The sequence below is a fragment of the Columba livia genome, chromosome 2, assembly GCF_036013475.1.
Source record: "Columba livia isolate bColLiv1 breed racing homer chromosome 2, bColLiv1.pat.W.v2, whole genome shotgun sequence".
Classification (NCBI taxonomy): Eukaryota; Metazoa; Chordata; class Aves; order Columbiformes; family Columbidae; genus Columba; species Columba livia.
The window spans coordinates 45465286-45489452 of NC_088603.1; the positions used below are offsets into that span (position 1 = coordinate 45465286).

At 41.1% G+C, this 24167-nt stretch overlaps 1 protein-coding gene across 6 annotated transcripts in view; it reads left to right on the forward strand.

Annotated features, from left to right (window-relative positions):
* Nucleotides 1-24167, forward strand: part of NOD1 (nucleotide binding oligomerization domain containing 1) — a 31405-nt gene that overhangs the window by 2506 nt on the left and 4732 nt on the right. For 2 of the 6 annotated variants that reach the window (XM_065051647.1, XM_065051649.1), the window contains exons 2-10: nt 6886-7224; nt 9089-9263; nt 10499-12302; nt 14373-14456; nt 15485-15568; nt 17117-17200; nt 19412-19495; nt 21594-21677; nt 22291-22374. In XM_065051647.1, the coding sequence (XP_064907719.1) occupies nt 7009-7224; nt 9089-9263; nt 10499-12302; nt 14373-14456; nt 15485-15568; nt 17117-17200; nt 19412-19495; nt 21594-21677; nt 22291-22374 (2699 nt within the window). In that variant the 5' untranslated portion in view covers nt 6886-7008. Of the gene's footprint in view, nt 1-1994; nt 2475-6885; nt 7225-9088; nt 9264-10498; nt 12303-14372; nt 14457-15484; nt 15569-17116; nt 17201-19411; nt 19496-21593; nt 21678-22125; nt 22375-24167 lie in introns of those variants that run through there. The other 4 variants (XM_065051648.1, XR_010470145.1, XR_010470146.1 and 1 more) reach the window with 4 other exon arrangements.

A 24167-nucleotide genomic window follows, 5' to 3' on the forward strand; every position in this document is an offset into this window, starting at 1 on the left:
GGTTGGCCTTGATGATATTGAGGGTCTCTTCCACCCAAAATGATTCTATGATTCTATGAAAAGCAGTTCAATTTTTTAGACATACCAGCAAATAATTTCCCTCCATCTCTTAAAAAAAACCCGCAAGATTTCTCTGATTGAAGAAAATTTGTTTGCTTTTTTTAGTAGTGATTTCTTCACACTTATTGAACTTGTCCTACCAGAATGGAGTTATCTGTAAGCCACATAAAGTCTTTTTGACAGGGGCTTGTTAATTTATCCAAATATTGTTAATAAAGTTCTGTTTCTTTAAAAGTATGCTCTTAGGAAATGTAGCAGGAAAACCTGTGAGGGATATGAATATTTCTTTAAAAACCTGTGCACTTTAACAAAAAAAAAATGTTAATTTACCAGGTGGAAGCAGAAATAATTTCTTATGTGTACTTTTGTATCTGTTGCTTTTCAAACAAAAAAGGAATGGCTGCAAAAGCCTGTGCTACAGTCAAAGGAGAGAGAGAGAGAAGGGAGGAAAAATCACTGAAAGATGTTGATCCCAGAACAATGCGAAATGAGTTGTAGTGGATTTACACTAATGTGATGTTAACGTATGACTCCCAGGGCGTTTATTGACATAGTTAGAATCTATGATGGTATTTATACACAGATTGCAAACTGGGGTATGATTGGTATGTTTTAACTCATAGACACAAAATATCATTTAAGATTAGTGCAGAGACTCTGCACAAGCTCTACCAGGGGCACCATTTGTGCTATAAAAATAAAAGGCTATTTTTTAGTAACTCTGGGGATATATTACATCATTTCTCATCAAAACTTGCACATTTTTTGTGAAATATATGTGTCCATTTGCTTCCAATCTCTACTCATTTTTTACTGTTCTTGAACTATGTAAAATAGTTGAGTTCTTTTAAAAGTGAGAGCTGTTGTGTGGAAATAGGTTCTGTTTTACTTATCTGTTACAGTCAAAGACTGGCTGCTGCGGCACACATCAAACTAGATTTGGAAAATCAGTGTCTTTCTGTCTCTCCCGATGATACTGTTTCCCTGACAATAAGATCTACCCTGAAAATAAGCCCTAAGTTTCATTATTTTTGAGGATGCTTGAAATAGAAGCCCTACTCTAAAAATAAGCCCTAGTTACAGTTCATTTAAAAAGTCCATTTAAATAGTGTCCAGGCAGCTATACACGTAAAAAAATAAGCATCTTTTGGAGCAAAAATTAATATAAGACCCTGCCTTATTTTCAGGGAAACAGGGTAGCAGAAAGTTGAGTTTAGACTGGCCCGAGTCTAGATTACCATTATTAATGAAAAAGCATGGCGAAGTTTCCAGTTCTCCTCTTTCTGTAATGACTCTGCAGTGCGGTGGCTGGCACTGTAAAGTAGCTTTTCTCGGAAAACAAATTTGACTTGGAGACACAAAGGACACATATTTTCATGTGAAATGGGGCCCTATTTTCATACAGCCACCTCTCAAAGATTAATTGAGTTTTGAATACCATGGGCAGAAGGCTATGCCAACAGGGACTCCATGAACCCTGGGCTGGCACTGAACTTTGTGTGTAGGCACTTCGCTGTTGTCCTGCCAGAGCTTGCTAAGGACTGCGAAAATCCTGAAGATATTCCAGCTATTGGCAGCTGATAGCTGGGTATGTGGCATAGGACTTGTTTTCACGGGCAGTTTAGAGGAACAGTTTTTGTCAGAATAGCCAAGACTACAGAAGAAGTAGTATTGTCTGAGTTTTCTCTAGTTGGGTCTTAAGTTTTAAGGGACAGTTGCTAATTAATTTGCTCCTTGTGTTGCCTTTACTGCTTCATCCTACAGAGTCTCCTTGGGAGCAGCCAGCTCAATGAGGAGTGAATTCCCTGGCTCACCCAAAAGTGGAAATGTTTTTTGGCTATTCTTTAAGATCTTTCAACCCCTTTATCTACAGAGTTTACATTTGGTAAGACCTGGTAGTGATAAACCAGCGTATTCTTCACTGTCGAAGGACTTGCAGCACTGGAAGCTGAACAGGCCCAGCAGTTTTGTTAGAAGAAGAGCAAGGAGATTTTAGCGAAAAGGGGATGTGAGAAGGGCAGGGCTAGGAAAGATATAAATGTATATATGTTTGCACAATGCTGAGAATAGAGGGAAGTCAGAAGAACCGCTAGATAAAAGTGCCAGTGCCTTCACGCAGAGGCCATCAGTGCCACTGCAGTTTGTTGACATGGATTATACAAAACCTTGCTGTAAGAACTGATCCTTTTACCGTACGTCTTACCATGACAGATTTCATTTCCCTTTTTCATTTCTGTCCTTATCCCTGTCCCAATCACCATCGTGCTTCCTCTTTGTTATTCTCAGTTGTGCTGTCTTATGATATGATATGCATCTCTTGCCACACTTGCTTCTCACATCACTTCAGTCCCCATTGACACTTCATTTGGCCACAACCCTGTCTTCTCTCTCTTCTCTGCCTTTACAACGGATGGGTGAGCACTCTGCTCTCTGGCTCTTTTTAATTCCTGATAGTCTGTTTTATGTCTTCTTCACTTGACGAAAGCTGCTGTCCTCAAAATGGCTAACTGAATTTCCTCTCCAGCATCATTGGCAGCCTTTTGAGTAAATAGTTGTTTTTTTCATTTGTCCTCTCAGGAGCAAAAGTCTGTTCTGTTCCCACATAGGAAACTTTTCCCTATAAGCATCTCTACTGTTGTCTCCCCATACTGGACTCCTGCTTTGCCCAGGTATCATATCTCTTGTTTCTCTCCATTCCTCCTTAGGTGTGTTCCTGTTTCAGCTGATTTATCAAGCTTGCAAATCCCTTTCTCCCTATGTACATACTTTTCTGCGTACAAACCTCAATGATAATGCTCATTTCTCTAAATATATGTGTTCACAAGCTGTTGCTGTTAGAGCAGGTGATCTGTCTTTACTGTAACTTAGTGGTATTTTACAAAGGATTGTAGGAGCATTAAGGTGGCCTTTAGAGAAATGGTGTTATTCATTAGCCCTTTCAGAAATGGAAGAGTTCCAGAAATGAGGCAGTAGTTCTCAGCAATGGATGTTCTTAGACCTTGGTCAGTGCACTGAGGTGTTACACACTAATTTGTATATCAGTCTTTTCTACCAGCACCCCCATGACTGATGCCACATCAGTCACAAGAATTGCACTGGAATTGAATCCAGCATCTGCAGTGCCCAAGATAAGGCAAAGAACACTGTAGGCACTCTAGCAAGGACATGCTTTCAACACGTATTTACAAGCTGCATAAGCATTTACCTTTAAACATACCAGATGTGTAACCTAGCATTGCAAAACCAGCAGATTCTTGTAACAAGAGACTCAATACTTTGTAACCTTGTGATCCCTCACAGAAAATATTCATGTTGAAGCACTAGGGAAGCTTGAACTCTTTACAGAAAGAGAGGTGCTGGACTTGCTGATTGTGTGCTTCATGCTGTCAACGCTTGGGTCTTGTGTTTAAAAAACAAAAGAAAAATGAAACCAAAATACAACAACAAAACAGCACCCATAACAGAAAACAAACAAACAAAACCAAAAAACACACTAGCAAAGCAGAGTCGTGTATGTCAGAATCTTACAATGTGTTTCTCTAAGAGAACAAGTGCATTTCTCAGGCTGATCGGGACTTTTAGGTGCTGTTGCACCTAGAACTGCAACTATAGAAAATTTTTGTGTTTACTTTAGTCTGAGTAGGACTTGAAGTTTCTTCATATAGCTGATGTACTTTGCTACAAACATGCAGATACCTGCCTTGCTGTTAACTACATGTGGCAGAAAGTCTTTCTGTTCCAGCACTGTTTAAAGTGTTCAGCCGCTCATTTGATGTGGCATTTTCTTAGTCTATGGATGGTGGGAATTTCAATTTTTTCTTATTAAAAAAGACTGATGAAAATTACTATTTTCTTCAGTACTGGAGGTTGTGCATTTTTTGCCTTTAGGTTAATATTGCCACTGCAAATACCACTGAATAGGTCATCGTGTACAGAATTCATATTACCAGCTCTGACTTCCCTGCTTGACATTTTTGCTCTTTCTCCTTTTCTCCCCTGATGGCTCTCGTTTTGATTGCTTTCTCATTTCTCTGCTCTCTTGCAGATCACCTTGTGTGAAAGGGAACATGTTCTCTCCTGCAGCACAGGTGTGCACACCCCTTCCAGTAGCAACCAGGTTCTGTACTGACTTGGACTTAGTCAGATGCAGGGCAGGCATCTTTGAGACCTTCTGATCGTTCCTGTCCTGTTGCTGTATTTCTTCTTTCTTTTCTTATCCTCTTTGTAGATGGATCTGAAAGAGTAAAGAAAATACTTATATTTGGGTTTTACACATGACACCACTTTGGTTCATTTTTATGGTTTCCTGGATGTTTGCTTCAGTTCTCACAAAGTAGGAAGAAAGAAAATGCATTAGGATAATGTGGTCCCTGAATAAGCAGGGCAAGCAGGGAATGCTGAGTAGACGCAGTATCTTGAAAGGAAAGGGTTAATGTTTCTGTTGCATGTGTTTTAAGGTGACTGTCTTTAACTAAAAGCTTGCAAAAGCTTTAGAGTAAATGTTGTTTTCAACATTGTTTGGTGTTCATGTTAGAGTTCATTTATGGAATGAGCTTTCCTGAACAAAGAGATGTGCCAGTGTGGCTTCTAGGAAGCTGAGTGACTCAGAAGTCAGCCACTTCATCTGGTAGGTCATGTGAATGGCGTAATGAAAGGTTGATTTGTCCGAGTAGATGCAGTCACTTATTCATGTGGTAAGAAAGTCAGATCACTTGGTTATATTCCCTTTGATTGAAAGAGTTTTGCAGTTTTGGAGTCGGCTGTGATCCAAAAAGGTTGTGCTGGGGATTTGTCTGGTCTCAGCCTTTGGAAGGCTCAGTTCTTAATGCAGTTATTTGTGTCAGCAGCAACCATAAGTTAGGACCTATTGGTCTCCTGAAGTCAGAGGAGCTGGGGGCATTTGGCCTGTGGTTGTAAGTGCAGATATTGCTAAAATACAGTAGCGTAAACTGTGTCTTCCTCCAGCATTGAGGAGGTGAAGCTACACTGATGCAGACTGCAGCTTCTGCTGTGGAAAACCCATTGAAATGAGTTTGTTCCAGTACCAGCGTGCTGGAGAGCATTTGGAAAGTGTGCCGGCACTGTGAACATCTTGGGAAATCATGACAATTTTGTAACAGCAGAATTGGCACCTTTACAGAATTGTTGTTCTGTTTTTATTAATATGACTGCAATCAGAACCTAAGGACTTTCTTCCAAATATCTCTTGACCTGCTGAAGTAACAGGACGTTTTACTTGTTACTGGAAGGTGCCAGTAATTTGCATGGGTCATGCACATTCTTGTCATCTATGTGGAGACATTTCAGTTGTGATCTTGCAAAAAATCTGCTTTTTGTGTGGGAAATCGTATGTGCAAGTTTTAGTACCTAAATGAACTTAATGTTGAATTGTAATTACTATATAACTTCATGCCTGCTATGTGATATATTAACTGAATTTCAAAAAAAACCCTTTAGTAATGCAATAGAGAGCAGTCTGATCCTGATTCCTACTGTTTTATGCCTTGTAAAGAAGAGTTGGAATAAATGGCCATTGAAAAAGATCTCTCAAGAGCTGGTAGAGAGAATGAAGGCATATACAGCATATGTATTTCTACAGCCATGAGAGGGTTTCCTGAGCCCACAGCTGTCTGGGTTAATGATCACATTGTGTCTCTGCTTGTACATACAGTGGCTGAGATCAGGCATATGAACCTACGTGTTTGCACAGGCTTTAAATTGATATCTTAATTACAAGCTGTATTGGGTGCAATCTCCTCCCTTTATGAAGATGGAGGTGGGTTGGATGCCAAATCCAGTGATTAATATTAATTGCGATGCCATCTTCAGGCCTAGGTCATCATACGGGGAAAGAGTCTGTGAATTCGGTTACTCTGTGCAATTCCTGCACAAGGAGAAGTCCAGATTTTTCTTTTTGTGAATCACTGGAGATGGGATCTTGTATATTAACAATCACTTATTTCAGTCCTTTCTGTAACATTGTTATTTCTCAGATTCTGAAAAACCATATGTTTAACTTTCATGGCTACTCACTTGAATTTTATAAGATTGACCAAATTAAACCAATGCAATAATATTTTCCCTGTTTTGCACGCTGTCTGAACCAATAGCTTTAGGAGTTGTGAAGTGCTCTGTGCCCATCAGTGGCATATTAGCTCTGAAACCTACAGCAGCATTTTCACATTTAGCAGCATTTTACTCTTGGCTTTCTTAATAGAAACATCTGATCAGTGTTTTTTCCGCAGTCTAACTACTGCCTCTCAAAGCTGCTGCCCTGAAGCTAAATGCTTTTTTCTAGTTCAGCTAAAATTGTCTCGGAGTTCACAAGGCTTTGCTTATAGGAACAGTCATTGTATTGGCGACACTTTATACACAATCTGTTGTTGTAACAAAGAAAAAGCAAAGTGAGTTGCTACTGTAATTAATTCTACAAAATCAATTGCTATGAAATATAATTTTATTCTGTTTATTTCCTTGTCCAGATATGTTTGGATAGATGCCCTTCTTTGGCTATTGAAACATGAGAAGCTAATAAAAAATATTAAATTGTACACTGAGAACAAGAAATTAATAAAACAGATGCCAGTGGTGTTGTCTGAGGCAAGCTACAGTAAAGTACTGGTACAGAAGGGAAACTGCCTGCTGTAGATATTTTTTTCCAAAACCTGAACAAATAAATGGATGTACCTGAGGAAGAAACTCCTTAATAAAGTTGGACATGATATTATGCAGAGTTTAGAGTAATTATTTGATGGCTAATTGAAGGATATATCTGCATAGGATGAGGTTTAAATTGAGGTTCTTCCATACAATTACTTTTTACAGGCTCAGTAACGTGAAGGACAGATTATTTGTTTCCCTGATGATAACTCCAAGCTGATTCCTCACTGCAAATGAACAGCTTGTCAAAGATGAGGCTTGGCAGAGCATCTTCTTGCTATCTCAACTATGGAAGGCCAGCTTTGTGCTAACCCAGAGATTTCTGTGAAAAAAGCTCCAGGAGCAAGTCCTCCATCCTTCATTGCTTTGCTGAAAGTGCACCGAGAACTTCTGGTCAGTAGAATCCGAAACACACAGTGTTTGATTGACAACTTGATTAAGAATGACTACTTCTCCACTGAAGATGCAGAGATTGTTGTCCAATTTCCAACTCAAGCAGATAAGGTATTCTTTTTATTCTACTAGCCAGTGTAAACTTTTTGTTATTTTTAATTTAACACTAAGGTTGTGGGCTTATCAGGCAATTTTTACATCTAGTGTCTTTTCCAATCTTTGTTACTTCAGAGCTTCCCCACCTGGTTTCTTCTGGACAAGTGTCTCCAGCTCATCTCTTCACAGCACATCTGGCACGGCTTGTAATGCCAGTTGGTAGCTGTAAGAATGAGCAGGGTGATAATTGTTGTTCTGTTCCCCCAGCTGCAGCTTTTTCCTCTGATAAGGAGGTGACCACAGTGGCTGTTTGTGTGCAGCTTGCTATACACAAGCCTTCCTTTTTGTGCAGAGTATCGCAAGGAAAATCCACTTCAGAATGCTGTGGGACTCATCATCCTGCTTTACAGGAGGACAGACAGAAATGACATTTTATTTTAGAAGTTAATGATTGTGTGTTGTCCATGTGCACACCTTCCCTTCTCTTTAAAGACCTATGTACATTGTAACTGTTTGTATGGAAAATTGATATATCCTGACACATTTGTGGTTTTGATTTATCTTTGGACATCAGTAACAAAAATTATTTCCTAGAAAATTATCACATTTACACAGTTGCTCTTTGCATTGTGACTTAAAACAAACTTCTGATCTGTTTCTCTGACCAACGGGTCATGCAGCTTCGGAATGGTGTCACAGTTAGAGGCAGGCAAACCATAAAAAATTCAGGGACCTTGGACTTCACTAACAGTGCAGATTTTCATAAAATAGTAATTCTTGCTGGCAAGTTGAAATGGTAAAACAGTGCTCACTCTGTGCATAGGGTCAAAGCAGAATAAATGCGTGCTCTATGTTCATCTCCATTTCTTATTGTTCAGCATAATGTGGATGATTGTTGTAACAAAGCTGAGGGGGAGGCTGTGCATCAGGAGTCTAAGCAGAGACAGGGAGCAGGCCACAATAGTAAGTGAACTGGACTCTGGGAGCTTCTCTGAAAGGCATGAAATTGCTTTTTAGAACATACAAATTGTCAAAAAAATACCATGTTTTTGCTCTGCTGTATGTACCTCGCCCTGCTTTAAGCTCACAAGAGATCACAGTCTCTAGAAACCTTTGTCTGGTTTAGAACTGAATTCTTCATTCATTTGTAGCAAGAACAGTATCCAGACATTCAAAACAGGCCTCTAAATGATTGCTCTGTCTTGCAGAGGGTTTTGTACTAGGATTGCCCTGTACTGGTTGCACAGAGATCAGATTTTGTCCTTAGAGATAAGTCTTCAACTGCTCCAGCCACTGCCTGGTAGCCATTAGTTTTACTAAAAGTTTCAGGCAACGAGTCTGTTGTGCAGAGGGAGGCTGCAGAACTGAGCTGCTGTGATAAAAAGAAGAGTTGTAGTTTTTTGGATCTGCATTAAGATCCAGAAAGAGAGATTTTGTCTACCCCGCTCTGGATCTGGCTGGATCCTGAAGTAAATCTAAATGTGACTGGAATATTTACAAATCAGAGGGTGAATTTAGGGCACTAAGAAACCACCCCTTTCTTTTTTATTTTAAACAGCATGGGATTTACTAATTTACTAATTACTATTTAGCCAGGCTAAGGAAAACCTTTGGGTTCCATATTGAGGAACAGTATTTATCTGTTTTGTTTCAGACCTTGACTTGCAGATCCAACTTTCTTGCAACATCCAAATACAAACAGAAAGTTGGTTTTGTGGTGGTTCAAATTCAGAGCTAGATTTTGAATTCATTTTTGAAGCATCAGTTTTGATATTGGGGCCCTACTCCAGCCCAAAAAGGATCCTAAAGCAGTCTACAAGTGTAAATAACTATGATAAATTGCTGTATATCAATGATCTTTCATGTGGTATTTTTTCAGGTTCGCAAAATTCTAGACTTGGTTCAGAGCAAGGGAGAAGAAGTCTCCGAATATTTCATCCTTGTGCTGCAGAAAGTCACTGATGCTTACTACGAACTTCAACCTTGGCTGGATGAAATAGGTTACAAGCCTTCAGAGAGTATTTGTAGTAAACCTGTGGTAAATACAGATCCAGGTGAGGTCATGCATCTATATCCCTTTCCTTAGAACTACTCTGCTGTGTAGGAAGCTCTAACCAGGTGATGTTAGGATAAGAGAGTCTAGGCACAACCAGGGAAAATAAATGTGCACATGCTGTGCCTGCTAGCAGTGGTAGCCAGATAATTAAAAGGCAGACCGTCTAACACAACAGTGGTTGATGTATTGCATCCTGGTTTGCTAACGTCACGCTCTTTCTGCGTTTGTTTGTGGATACGCAGCATAATGGCATAACTACCTTGTGCCAGCTGTAGTATTTTCTAGGCCTCTTCTACAATTTATTAGCAACACTGGGATGTTTTGGCAATGAAATAGCCATCATTTCATGCTGAGGACAGTCAAGCAATGAGGCAGGTTGCCCAGAGAGGCTGTGCAGTCTCCATACTTGGACGTTTTCAAGATCCAACTAGATAAAGCCTTGAGTAACCTCATCGGATCTCATAAATGACCCTGTTCTGAGAAGGAGGTTGGACCAGACACCTTCTGAAGTGCCTTCCAACCTGAATCATTCTATGATAATAAATGATGAGTTACACCAAAAGTCAGTGTAAGTATTGCAGAAATAAATGTTTTCTTCTTGAGAGGTTTCTTCATATTATATAAATACAATAAATACTTTGCCCCATGTGAAGGAAAGTTTCTTTTGCACTAAAAACACAAGCAAATGTTGCACAATAACTGAGACTCTCTTTTTTTTTTTTTTGGTCATCATCTTGAGGTGCATGGCACCCAGTTTGTAAAATACATGCCTTCCATTTAGAATAATAACAATTACCAAACAAGTTAGGAAGGAATAACCACCCACCTGATAGAAAATGCAGGTAGAATAGAAATACACTGAAAAGACAGTTGCCAAAGCTAATCAGTGACCACCAACCTCTGCCTTTGCAGAGACTAAAAGAGTCTTTAAGAAAAAGTCAGAGGCTTGGCTTCGAGTCTCAGATGAAAGATAGCAGCCCCTTAAAGCAGTGCATTGTCGGTACTGGCTTTCAGGAAATGGTGGCTCACACATTACCTCTTTCATTAGCACCTGAATTTGCCAGGAGAGTGATGATGGCAGCACAAATCAATAGAAGTGATCTGCCAAAGAACCAATTTTAGATAATATTTTTTTTAATTTATTACCCCCTCTCAGTTCCCAAAGAGGTAGGTCATCATATGCATAGGTTTTTTAGTAATAGTCTTTTTAATAATAGTTCGCTGTCTTTTTAGTTAGCAGGTATTGCCAGAAACTCAGATATGAATTGGGACGGGACTCCAAGTTTGTTACGTCATATGCTCAGAGGGAAGAGATGTTGCTTGAAGAAATCTACTCTGACAGTATTATGGAGCTGGTCAGTTTTACCAATGACAGCCTAGGCAAAGTGTGTCAATTAGAAGCCCTTTTTGATGATGCAGTTGGAGTAATCAATGAAGATGGAGAGACTATTTATGTCTTTGGTGATGCAGGAATTGGAAAATCCATCTTGCTGCAAAAGATACAAAGCCTTTGGGCCAAAAAGGAATTGGACATAGGGGCCAAATTTTTCTTCCGTTTCCTATGTAGGATGTTTAGTTGTTTTAAGGAAGATGAAGTCATATGTTTGAAAGACCTACTCTTCAAATATAATTGCTACCCAGACCAGGACCCCACAGAGGTGTTCCATTACATCTTACAATTCCCTCATACAGTTCTTTTCACGTTTGATGGCTTCGATGAGATCTATTCCAACTTTGATCTCAGTAGTGTTCCTGAGATGTGTTCGCCACATGAAGCCATCCACCCCCTGGTGCTGCTGGTAAGCCTTCTCAGAGGAAAGCTGCTTAAGGGATCCAAGAAAATTCTTACAGCGAGGACAGGAACTGAGATCCAAAAAAACATCATTAGAAAGAAAGTGTTGCTCCGTGGTTTCTCCAGCAATAACCTGAAGCAGTACACTACCATGTTTTTCAAAGATATGGGGCAACAAACCCTGGTATTGAACCAGTTGGAAGCTAACCCCTTTCTCTGCAGTTTGTGTTCGGTGCCTTTATTTTGTTGGATTATCTTTAAATGCTATGAACACTTCCATTCCATGTTTGACAGCCATGAGCTTCCAGCCTGTTCTGTTACATTAACAGATGTATTTTTGCTCATGATTGAAGTCCATCTGAACCGATCTCTGAAAACAAGTTTGCTGAAGAACAACACCAGGAGCCAAGCAGAGATGTTCAAATCAAGAAAGGAAACTCTCCTAGCTTTGGGTAAAATGGCATGTAAAGGAATGGAGAACTCTTCCTTTGTCTTTGAGCAGGAGGAGGTCTCATCAGCAAGCATCTCTGAAGAAGATTTGCAATTGGGCTTTCTCAGGACAGTTAAAGGTTACAGTGGTTGTAACAATCAGTCCACTTACGAGTTCTTGCACTTAACCCTTCAGTCTTTTTTCACAGCTTTGTTTCTGGTGATGGAGGAAAAAGTGGATGCCAAGGAATTACTTCATTTTTTCAATGAGTGTTCTTCCACTGAGACTGCCCAGCCTACTTGCCTTCCCATTCCTTGGTTGAAGAAACAAATAGCAGGGAAGGATCCTTTCCGAAATAATGAACACTTTCATTTTACCAACCTGTTTCTTTGTGGCCTGCTTTCTAGATCAAAGCAGAAGCTCTTCAGACATTTAGTTTTGCCTACAGTCATTAAGAGGAAGAGAAGGGCTCTCATCACATACCTCGGGGAGAGCATGAAATCCCACCTGAAAGGCCTCACTCGATCCAGGCTTCAAAACTACAACCAGCTCCAGGTCCAGCCTAACTTTGTTTGGATGCTGAGGTGCCTTTACGAGACTCAGAATGAGAAAGTGGGGAAGTTGGCTGCCAAACGTATGCACGCCAACTACGTCAAGCTCACATACTGCAATGCCAGCTCTGCTGACTGCAGTGCTATCTCCTTTGTCATGCATCACTTTCAAAAGCGCCTGGCTCTGGATTTGGACAACAACAACATCAATGACTATGGAGTAAAAGAGCTGCTACCTTGTTTCAGCAAGCTTGCAGTGATCAGGTAGGAGTTCGAGCAAGCAGGTCCTTGCTTATCCTTGGTCTGTTCCACATACTGCTGGGCTGGAGGAATTGATCTTGAAAGTGGAGAAAGATGAAGATTCTTACTGCTGCTAGAAATTAGTTTCAGATCTTCTGAAATCTTTGTTCTGCCAGTCACAGGAACAGGGACAAGCTGTGAATTTGGAAACCCAAGTGTAAAGGGTGATAAGAAGTCCTTAGAAGGACTTCTCCTGGCTCCTTAGAAGCCAGGACTGTTCAAACCTGTAGGTTTAGTTAACTCAGTCTCAAAATCTCAGAAGAGGATTTTTATGGGAGAAAGTGCTTAAGGGAAAAGAAAGGAAACAGAAGTGCTTCCTCCGTTATCTGAAGATGGCCTGAACCTATCTCTGCCCTTGGTCATACAGGGTAAGAGAGGATCTACTATTCAAAATAACCCTTGATCAAAAGCTCTGAATTTCTTGCTTTTATATCCTGCCAATATGTCTTACTTCCACAAAACAAAAGCGAACATGTAGTACTCCATGAAAGGATATAGTTGAAGTCTTTAGATGTGGTGTTTCCCCGAGGTGATGTGGAGGGAGGACGTGGCTTGGTGTGATCAGGGAGAACTAACTCTATCCCTCACATCACAGGCCATGTTGTTCTACCTCCAGCCCTTTGAGGTTGTGCCATGTAGCTGTATCTTATTTGTCCAAACACTTAGGTGCAGAAAAACAAGAACTTCAGTTATCTTTCTTTTAAAGCTGCTTCAGCCTCATGAGATTTTTGGGTTATTTTAATAAATGGATTTATTCCTCCTGGTTGTCTGTGCTCTGCCTTGTTTTCCTCTAGGACTAAATCAAAGCAAGTGATGCTTGTTTTTTCCAGTTAGTTGCAAATCAACTGACCTTCCAAGAGAAAGCAATAAGTAAACTCTGGGGGGCAATGCATAAGTATGTAAGACAAACCAAAGAGGAAAGGGTCAGACTTTCACTCCTTGTCCCTGTCATATGATTGTGCCATACAGAGCATGATCTTAACACCATCCCCAGCACCAAACCAGTCTGTTAGGTTGCCTTTTATTTTCCTTTGTGGCTTTTCTGATGCTAGGACTTTGATTTCTAACAACCAATTTCTGCAGGTCAGGAGATGATGTTTCTAACATCTTAACCATCCCTTTCAAAGAAGACGACTGTTCTCATCTGTAGAAATTGGTTCTGATTTCTCCTCTCTGCTAGTGCATTGCAAAGTGGCCAAGTTACTAATTAGCAAGAGTCAGGGAGGCTGTTGGTGATAAGGGACTCTTAGCAATGAATGTTCAGCTTCAGAGCTTGTGTAGAAACTAAAGCTGGTCAAAATGTTTTCACAGGGACAGCTTTACCCAGAAAATGTGATTTATCAGAATTGGAATGCTTCACTGAGAACCTGTCTGTTTAGGCAAGGTGAAAAAGCTTGAGAAATTTAAAAAAACCCAACCAAACTAAAAACCACCCACCAAAATAACGGTTAAAAGAACCATTTTTATTCTGTGAATGACTGATGTTGATTTGATTTGTGTCTAGTTGGGACAATAAAATTAGAAACCTCTAGCGCACTCATGGGACTGCAGTTCTATTTCCTGGCAAGGGCTTTTCACAACCTTTATTCAGTGGAGCCTGAATGTGTTGTGGCTTTCAAGATGCCTGGCTTTCCCTAGGTACTCAGAGAGCAGGTTGCAAGAAGAGTTGTTTGGAAAGCTTGCTTTTGCTAGGGTGTCAAGCAGAATTTCTTTCTGCATTCACAGTAAGTACAGGAGGAGGATGAGGTGTTTGTCTCTGATTTCTGACTGACTACATTTTATTGTTTTCGGTTCTGTGGACAGCTTCTAGAGCATTACCGTGGAGATTTGGGGCTGTTTCTTTTCCATGGTTTTTGAAGTGAGCTGTATGAAACTGACCTTACATTTCCCTTAATGGCTTTTAATATGTGGCTTAAGTACCTGTTAAAATATCAGAGGAAAGTGCACACAACTCCAGTCATTCATTAACTCGTGGGTGATGAACACTTGTAATCTGTATTGATTCAAACTTTCTTTTATTTGCCTTCATTCCAGGCTTAGTGTAAATCAAGTCACAGATCACGGAGTAAGGATCTTGTATGAAGAACTCTCCAAGTACCAAACTGTGACTTACTTGGGGTATGTACCACTATATATTGATACTAGAACATAAAACTGCAATGCTGACAGTACTGACACAGCAAAGGTGAGGTGGAAACCACACTTACCTCCTCATTTATTGAACATAAGCAAAGCAGCATTTCATGTCAGAAATTATTCAGCTGCTGTCCTGTAACAGGTCACTGGGAAAAGGACCAGAAATTCCATTGCACCACCTCACAGGGTGGCCTCCACTGACATCAGGCTCTCCTGTGATGCAGTGCTGACCACTGTCAGGTTACTGAACTGTGTGGGCATGCTAATTTTATACCTAAAGCCTTCTGCGAGCTGTGGAATAGGGAGAGAGACTGCGAGCAAGAGATTGTGCACTTTATAGCTAGAGCTTCCTGCTTTCTCTGCTGTAAAATGGTTTATTTCAACTACGCATAGCACATATGGCTTTGTGGAGACTAGTACCAGAAACATATAGTTTCAAGTGTCATCTTTGTGGTACCAATTTCTTTAAGACCTTAATTGCCTCTTAATCAAGTTGAAGCTGGAAGGCATGTTCGCTCTGACTTCCAGCTCTTGGTTAAGTAGCTACACAAAAATGACTTTTTGAGAAGTGAACATGAATACCAAGAATCGTCTCCTTCCTCCAGTGCCCTAGTGTAAATACATCTGCTCAGGTATCTGATCTTCAGTAATATTTGCAACAGGATTATATGACTTTTAAAAGACCAAAAATACATTCTTCTGGTGTTTTCTGACTTCTCTTCTGGCAATATTATTTCTGTACTAACACAGGAATAAAGGGAAGCTTTGTTTGCTTGGAGAGACCATTTATTAAAAACAAAACATATAATTTTTTTTTGTCTCCTTGAATTTTATGTTTAGCCATTCATAATATGAATTGTATATCAAAATAGAAATACAGAAGCTATGAATATGTACAAAGCCATACAAAAAAAGATAGATGTTATGCACGCTTTATAAAATATTCAGGCTGTAAATATTAAAGTAACAGCAGAAATAACCTATTTTTACCAATGTGATTTTTCTTTAAGCTTATACAACAACCAAATCACTGATGTTGGAGCCAAGTATGTTGCAAAACTAATTGAAGAGTGTTCAAGCCTTGAATATGTTAAGTATGTTGGATTTTTTTTTTCTTCCCTACAGTATCCTTATTAAGGTAAAGCAACTTGAAATAGGAGGGAGAGTGCAAAAAAAAAAAAGACAAAAACTATGTTTCGTATAAAATATAGCTTAGTTTGCAGTTGTATATTCTTTTTTTTCTAGCAGTGAATGGCAGCAGGTGAAACTCTTGAATCCATAGTCTTTACTGGAATATAGTAGTAACCAAAAGGAGAGCATAAGACCTGTTCTTTACCTAAATCCAGTCTGAGCACCTGAGTGAGGCTTAAGTGGTACCTGAACCTTGCTGTCTCTTGCAATAGGTGAATTCACATAGATTTAGTACCAAGCTTCTTCATATCTTGTCTTTTACAAGCCATTGGAGTCATGCTGTGCTGGTGTCATAGTTCTGGAATTCCCCAGATTCAGTCAGTGAGTTGTTCCCTTTAATTCCTGGAACTTCACCGGACAAGAGTGTCTCGCCGTGCACAACACTGGTTTTACATAAAGATAGATCATTAACCAATGGTTTAATTGTGACCATAGCAGAAAATAGAGGTAACTACAGCTATGTCAGCTGCTGGTATTAATTTAGCAACCAGCAGCCAGGGACTCTTGGATTCTTGTTCTTCCACTAACTTCCCCTGAAACCCCACACTAGCCACATCCTTCCCACTTAAAATATTTACAGAATTTTGAAACCCAGGAGCACTCTGGTTCTTTCACTGCTTTGACACCGGACTTTGCTTATTTAATCTGACTTTCACAAAAAAGCCTGTTGGAAGATAGTTATTTTCAGGCTGCATAGTAATCCCAGAGATTATTTTGAGATAGAGTGCATATTCATGTGTCTGAAGTCAATCAAACAAGCCAGCTTTACTTTATGTAAATGTAATGGGTGGAGAGGTTTTGGTTTTTGTTTGTTCTTTACATCAACTTATGCAATAGAGACTTACCTCTTCCTTGAACTCCAGCCGTTTGGTATCCCCACTTAGGCCAAAAAAACAAAAGGTCTTCTGTAGAGTGCCAGCCAAGGACACTCGCTACTGCACTGGGCTGTGCCACCACCCATAGCCTGTGCTCAGGACAGAAAGACCTGAAATTATTACAATCTGTGCTTATCAGCTGCAGTCTCCTCTGGAGCCACATGACCAAGAAATATTCTGTTCCCTGTGGCTTTGTGAAACAAGCTGCATGTAATTAATGTATTCTGTAGCAACTGCTGACTGAACTGGATTAAAAACTAGGCAGGGGTCCTTGTCTTGGGGATCAGTTCCTAAAGCCTCATTTCTGACATACTGAGCACCAAACCCAAGATTCTACAGTAATACTTATGATTTGAGGGCCTGACATGCAAAATATGTAAAAGACAACAAAAATTATGTGTTTGGGTCAAAGGTAATGTGCCTGCAGTATTTTTTTACTCTAGGTTAATCTTTGATAAGTGTAGCTACCCTCCAGAGTTAATTAGCCTTAAATACTTGTATCCCTTTCAGAACTTGTGTTCTAATAGCTGTACTGTTGTAAGTGACCTACCTCATCAATTCATGTATTTTGTGCAGAATAGGAGCAAACAAAATAACGAGCGAAGGAGGGAAATGCCTTGCCCAGGCCATCCAGAAGAGCAAGACAATGTTTGAAATTGGGTAAGTTCAGTGCTAAGGAGCAGAGGTCAGGGCTTGGTCTTGTCAAGGCATCTGTAAATCCCTTAGGATTCCTTCTTTCAGTCTTACCTTCTTTCCTTCTGCCATTCCTCCTTGTGGCGGCATTAGAACAAACTGATGCAGGAGCATAGCCGCATTTTTGACTCAGAGGGAAAAGGAGGGCTGCTTTATTCTTCTCCAGTTCACACAATGTTTGTTTGGGGTTTGTTGTTTCTGGGTTTGATTTGGTTTTTTTTCCCTGTTCTGAGAGAACCTTGAAGGACAGGCAAGTTAATGAGGACAGTATGTAAAGACAGCCACTTTTCTTATGGCAACACAGCTGCTCTAGAGATATTTCATCATTTTTAAAAGTCTGGGTGGTTTTATGACTGTTGGCAGTGTACCCAGTTATTGAGTGTCATTGTTATAATTGTCAAACGTTCTGCATAAAGTCCTGATAAAGTTGCAGCCTGGGGGAATAAGAAGGAATTCCCATCATCCTTCCCTCTAGTCTGTCCCAAACTGGAGAGTCCGCTATTATTGGAGAGAGGTCTGAATGTACTGTAAACTTTAATTCTTGTCCTCTTTCTCAGGAGTAATGCTAAATTTGAGAGGTTTATATTACTTTTCTTTTTTTCCTTCCCTCTAGCAAATTCCAGATTCTCTTTCCACTCTACAGAAGAACATTTTTCTCGGAATCTAATACTCAAATGCACAGAATTAAAACCTCTGTTTGGCCATTCAGTAACCCTGAAATATGAAAATCGGATTTGAACAACTAGGTTTTTGGCCTTTAATTTTGTTGTTCTACAACATTGCACAAGTACAGGCAACAGCTTGAACGCTTCCATTGTCATATTGCTGGGCCTGCTGTGCTGTACTTGCTGTAATTTCAGTGAAGTACTCCTATTTTCTCCTCTGGAGGAAATAATCACTCCAAATGGATTTAGGATAGCTTGGGCAGAAATGTTTGAACAGATATATTCAGCATTTACATAACAAACTGCACTGGGACTGAAGGACAAGGAAATTTTAGGGAACTTACTGGAAGTGCATGTGTTTAGATACCACAAAGCTCAATTGATTTTAAAAGAGCTGCCAACTAATTACCCATCAAGCTGAGTGTGGCTCTGAGTCATCAAGCCACGATCCCTGTAAAAAAAACAAAAACACCTTATACCTCAACAGAGGCGCTTTCAGGCCTTATAATATAGGGTGAATTTTCAAAGTGGTTGGACTGCATAGAAAAGATTTGACCAGATACTGCTATTAAATGTTGATCAAATCCCTGCAGCTTTTACCGTATTACCTTCTCCTAACCCTTTCTGTTACCAAGGGTTGTTTTACTGTTGGAAAAATTAATGCTATTCCTTACAAATGTGTGGAAGAACTCAGGGTCCTACTATCCCTGTGAGATTTTTCTCTTTCTCTTGGCAGCTGGAGAGGGAGGAGATACCACTTGGGTGTAACACTAAAGGAATCGTAACTGTTTTGCCAGACGATTCTGAAGGAGAAGGGGAGCTCGTAGGGCAGTTCACTTCAGAAACTCACCCATTTGGATGCATGTCCTGGTGCAGTTGTGCCCAGGAGGAGTCTTGCCCAAAAAGTGTACATTGCACTGTGTAAAAGCCAGTCTGTGCCCAGGAGAACTCTGACAGGAGTATGGGGAGGAAATGCTGAGCAGGAAAATGATCAGGTTTAGGACTTTGTGTGTTCATCTCTCATGGCAGCCCACTGTACTCACAAGACTCCCTTACCCCATAAGGGTACAGGGCTGCAAAGGGTTTGCTCAGCCCTGCCATCCCTGGAGACATTCAAGGCCAGGCTGGACAGGCTCTGAGCAACCTGATGTAGTTGAAGATGTCCCTGCTCATGGCAGGGGGATTGGACTAGATGACCTTTGAAGTTCCCTTGCAGCCCAAACTCTTCTATGATTCTATGAAGGTGATTCCAGAAGCACCACTGCTGCAGCAGGCTGTCTCCTAGAGCTTCTTCTGTGCTATGGCCTTAGGGTACTGGTGAGTCAGCAGAAGCTGATGGGATGGTGTGCAGGGAGTGGAACACGCCTGGCTCAGCAGGGAGGGTACCTGCCAGTTTTCTCGCAAGCCTGAAAAACTTGAGTGGGATGGGAGGGAAGAGAAAAAGGGAAAACGCAATGCCAAGGGGCAGGACAGCAGCACACCTGATTATCTCCTGGTTTCTTCTCTTCACCAGGATGTGGGGTAATCACGTTGGAGATGAAGGAGCAAAGGCGTTTGCACAGGCCCTGAGGAACCACCCCACGTTAACAAATGTGAGGTAAAACACCAGCGGAGCTGGGCAGCTCAGTGTAGCGCTGGGTTTCCCATCATGCTTCGAAGCGATGACTTTTCCCACCAAGCGTTAGTTTGGAACCACCATCTGGTATTGCAGTCTTCACTTCATATCTAACAGGCTCCTGATGCAAGGAAGAAGCCAGATTGAAACAAAAAGCCCTGTGCAGCCATTGTGCAAGTTAAAAATATTGCAGGGCTGGCATCCTTTCCTCTGTCTGCACCTCCTCCTCCCCTCGTGCTGCACAGTTGCTGGCATTTGTGAAAGCACATGGTCAGTGGGTGCCATTTTGATCTGGGAGCGTTAGCAGAAGGACGCACCAGCTGTCACAGAATTGGACTCCGAGTGAGCTCAATGTTAAAACAGTTTCTGTTGCAAAGGTACAGCAGCTTTTACCAAAGTAATTTTTAGGTGAGAAACTGTTTGGGTAGGGACTGGGGCATTCTTAATTTCAGGCTCTTCCTGTACCCCAGTGGAGCTACACCACTTCAGTGCTAATGAGATGTAGTTCTCACTGGAGTTCAGTGATTCATCTCAAACTGGCCTTCTGGAAGCCCTGGCATGGGTGAAGCTGGTAGCACAGCACAGGGAGAAGCCAGCAATGTGAAATAGCCCATCCCCTGCCACACTTTTAAATGCTGGGTGGGGATTTAAAGATGCTTACTGTGGTGACTGCTGCTGTTCTGGTGTTCCTCCACACAGCTGGAACACTGGGTTCCTGGTGATCCTTTCGATTTGTCTCCCATTTCCACGGGCCTCCATGATGAGGGAGCAGACAAGGCTCCTGGGTTTCCCCACAAGGTGGCACATGGCACTAGTTTCTTTAGAAATACGGTGCTTGGAGTTTGGGGATCTCTGGGGAGCTTATTGCTGCCACTTCAGATCCAGGGATTTCAGAGCTGTTGCCTTGTCCTCCTTTCTGCAAGCGGATAGCCAGGCTTAAAAAATTAAAAGCTGAACAGGTGCAGTGACCTAGATATATTTAAACTTAAAAGCTATCTGAAATAGCCGTCTTCCTGTAATTGCAGAACCCATCCAGACGCATCAGACTTGAAAGAAAACATTTCAAACTGAGATTCTTGGATGGGAACAGATATGCTGATGAATGTGCTTGCAAAAATAAGAAGTAACTGTGCTGGCTAGGGCTGGGTTTTGCTGGCATCTGTGCAGGGTGAATCTTCTGCTCTGCAGTGTACTTGCACTTGAGTTCATTTTTATCTTCCACTTGTTAATATTGCTTCATTATTTGAATTCACAGCACTAGCAGTAGCTCTATGTGAAGACTGAGGGAAGACAGTCCCTACTACGTTAGTTTACTTCAGCATATTTGCCGTTTTCAGGGCCGATCGTGATGGACCGAGAATATCTAGTTTCAGCTGAAGCTAGGAGGGACTCGTGCTAATACATATTTGTGTCATTACCCTACGTGATCCCCCATTCTACCTTTTTTTGAGACCAGGCTCCAGCCTGGCTTTTGAGGGGAGAAGATGCTTTTTGAACTCCGAAAGCCTGGAGCATAACTTGAACTGGATGATTTTGCCAATGTCTATTCAAAGAATGAAGGGCAGACTAAGAAATGTTTGTGGTTTGTAATGGAACACATGCATTTAGAAGCTCATCTCTCCATAGACAACAGAAGGTGTTGTGTTTGGATGAAGAATGAGTTACTCAGGTGCCTGACGGACTTAAAGGACAAAGTGCCCAGTTTGTACAGGGACTTGGGAGGACAAATGCTTGTAAAAACCTGTGTACTGCTAAGCACACCACTTTGTCCTTGTTAAAAGCCTTGACTTTAAAAATCACGGGGTGCAACGTTACTGTCAGTCCCAATAGTACAACTCACTGACAGCAAATCTTGTGGCCTGTATGACAGACCTGCACTCAGACTGCAGCCTGTGAACTGTTCTCACTTGTAAAAGTTGTAGGAGCTTGCTGGTTTGTGAAGTATGTGAGCCTTTGAAATGCCCAAAATGCTGAACCGTAGAACTGGGAAACAGATCATCTAGGATACTCACTAGTATTTGGCAGTGATTGGTCAAGTGATTCTGGCTGTTTCTCACACATTTGTGTCTTTACTTTGCAGTCTGGCATTCAATGGAATCACGACAGAGGGAGGCAAGAGTATTGCTGAAGCTATGCAACACAACAACTCCGTGAGAATATTCTGGTAATTGACACTGTGGTCTACTTCTCCTTTCTCCAGAGAAAGCCACAACCTAATTTTATTTTCTCCAATCCCATCACTTCCTACTATCCCCTCCTCCTTCTCTCCCTCCCCTCATCTCCTATGCTTTCACTACCAGCGAGCTATAAGCTATATCCCTTTGGAAAAATGTGGACTGGAGTAATGGATCAGGAACACGTGTCCTTCAGGACACATTCCAGTGTCCCAGTGTCATGCTTTGCTCTGTTCCCTCCATTGTGCTTTCCCCATCTTCTCTCACTTCCATCATCTAGAGTCAAGTTCTTTGTCCCCAGTTTTTGCACCTTTTCAGTGTTGTCTCTACCTCTCTTTTTCCATTGTACTTCATCCACCTTTTAGACACTAAAAAAGCATCATTAGAACATTGCTCTGAGAAATAAAGATCTGATACTCTTGTCTCTTTTACCTCCAGGGCTTCTCTTCAGTATCTCTTTGTGTCCAGCCTTTAGAAATTGCTCAGGGCAGGAACAGCACATCCCCCTTTGGCTGTCTAAAGCTAAGTCACAGACAAGCTGGAAAAACAGGAGGCTGAAAAACAATCACAACATCCTAAGTGAACATTTTCTCTCTCACTTAGGTTGACTAAAAACGAGCTGGATGATGAGGCAGCAATGAGTTTTGCAGAGATGCTGAAGGTCAACAAGAAACTGGTGCATTTATGGTGAGTTACATTCCACAGAGGCACAGGCTCTTTGGCAGTCGCTGCATTAAAGCTTCACCTTCCAAGTCTATGTAGGTCACAGTAAGCTTTCTGTGCGTAGTCTGGATGCAGCTGACTGGTTGTAGACAGTTCTAATGGAAAGTTAATAAAGCTGCTGTCTAGTGTTTTGAACCTGCTTTCATACAGGGAGAAGCTGAAGCTGTTTGTGTGTCCTGGTAACTTTTGAACTACTGGTTTCTCCTTAGGGGAACAGTACTGGCTTCAAACATGAAAGTTTAAAAAAAAATACAAGCAGACAGCTAGAATAGAATAACCTTACTATGATTCTTACTATCTGTCATCACACTATGAAAGTAGCAAGCTCAACTCTTACTCTTCAACCAAGAACCTACATGACAGATGCTTAAACACATGTCCCCTTTGCCCGATGTTTTCTTGTAGGACTAGTGCTTTCACTCATGTAAGACACTCATCTATAAGACATAAATCCCCGAGAAACCAGGGATTATTTCTAGCTATCACAAAGAGACTTGTTAAACCTCCAAGAAAACACAACATTGCCTGTTGTAACCCAGAGGTTCACAAGAATTTGTTAGTGGATGGAGTCAGGCAGATGTGGGCTGTGAAACAAATAGCCACCCATTAATTCTAAGTGACCAAGAGAACATAATCAATGGAGTCCCTTTACAAAGACTTTGCTAACCAGATTCCAGCATCCCCTGCTGTATTCATCCTAGTTCCCTCCCCTTAGGAAGCAAGCTGGTTGTCAGAGGTGCCAAGTACTTGTAGCTGCTTTTGAAAGCAAGTAGAAGGTCTGGTGCCTATCACCCTGAAAATAAAAAGAGAGGAGGAGGGCTTGATTTCTTTTTGCACAGCTGCAGATATACTTCACTGAGCAGTTTGGTTTGAATTCATGCTAAAAATTTCCCCAATGAACACAGGCACAGTAATCTAGACACATGTCTTTACCATGGCTCAGTGTTGTCCAAGGGTTTCTGCCAGCAGACATATTTATATCATACTTTGTTGGTTATACCAGTGGATACCTCCAGAAAGTAGTGACCTATACAGATAGTTGAGGCAAAATTAAAATCTCTTTCTGGTAGCTGAAAGCATCTACTGGATCCCTTTGCATTTTGATTCATTTACCAAGTGTGGAAAGTCCTTTGATGGGAATGCCTCCTTCATTCCTTTCTTTCTTCCCTCCCTAAGAGAGCCTTCAATTCATTCAAATTTTCAGCCTCATCCTGAATCCTGTGGGATTCACGCCACCGGTCACATTGAACGGTGCAGCTATGGTAGGCTGAAAGGTAAATATTGAGTTAGGCTAGGCTGATGAGTGTTTCTAAACTCATGCAGATGAGGGGGCTTTGCTCATTTTTAGCTAGGGGGATGGTTTACAGTGGTTAGTAAATTACCTGCTGCTTCATCAGTTGTGCTACTTGAGGATCTATCATTTTTTTCCCTCAGCTCAGATGAGACAGACTTCATAGCTGCTAAGGTGGCTTTCCTGGGACTTGCACCTGCTCAGACCAGAGTAAAATTCAGTGCCTTGTTTTTCAAAGATCTTGCTGGTCTGATAGTCAAGACAGGAGGATTTGGCCACCTCTAGATCATAACTGCTAAAACACTGGGTCTACACAGGGTCTGTACTCAGAATTTTCTGTACATCACTTAAAAATGTCTCACAGTGTTCTTAAGAAAACAGCTAAGAGGTTAGTCTGTCTCAGAATCCAAATATCTCAATCCCATACCAGTAGTAAATGGCTCTTAGGAGAAATGTGTCAGCTATA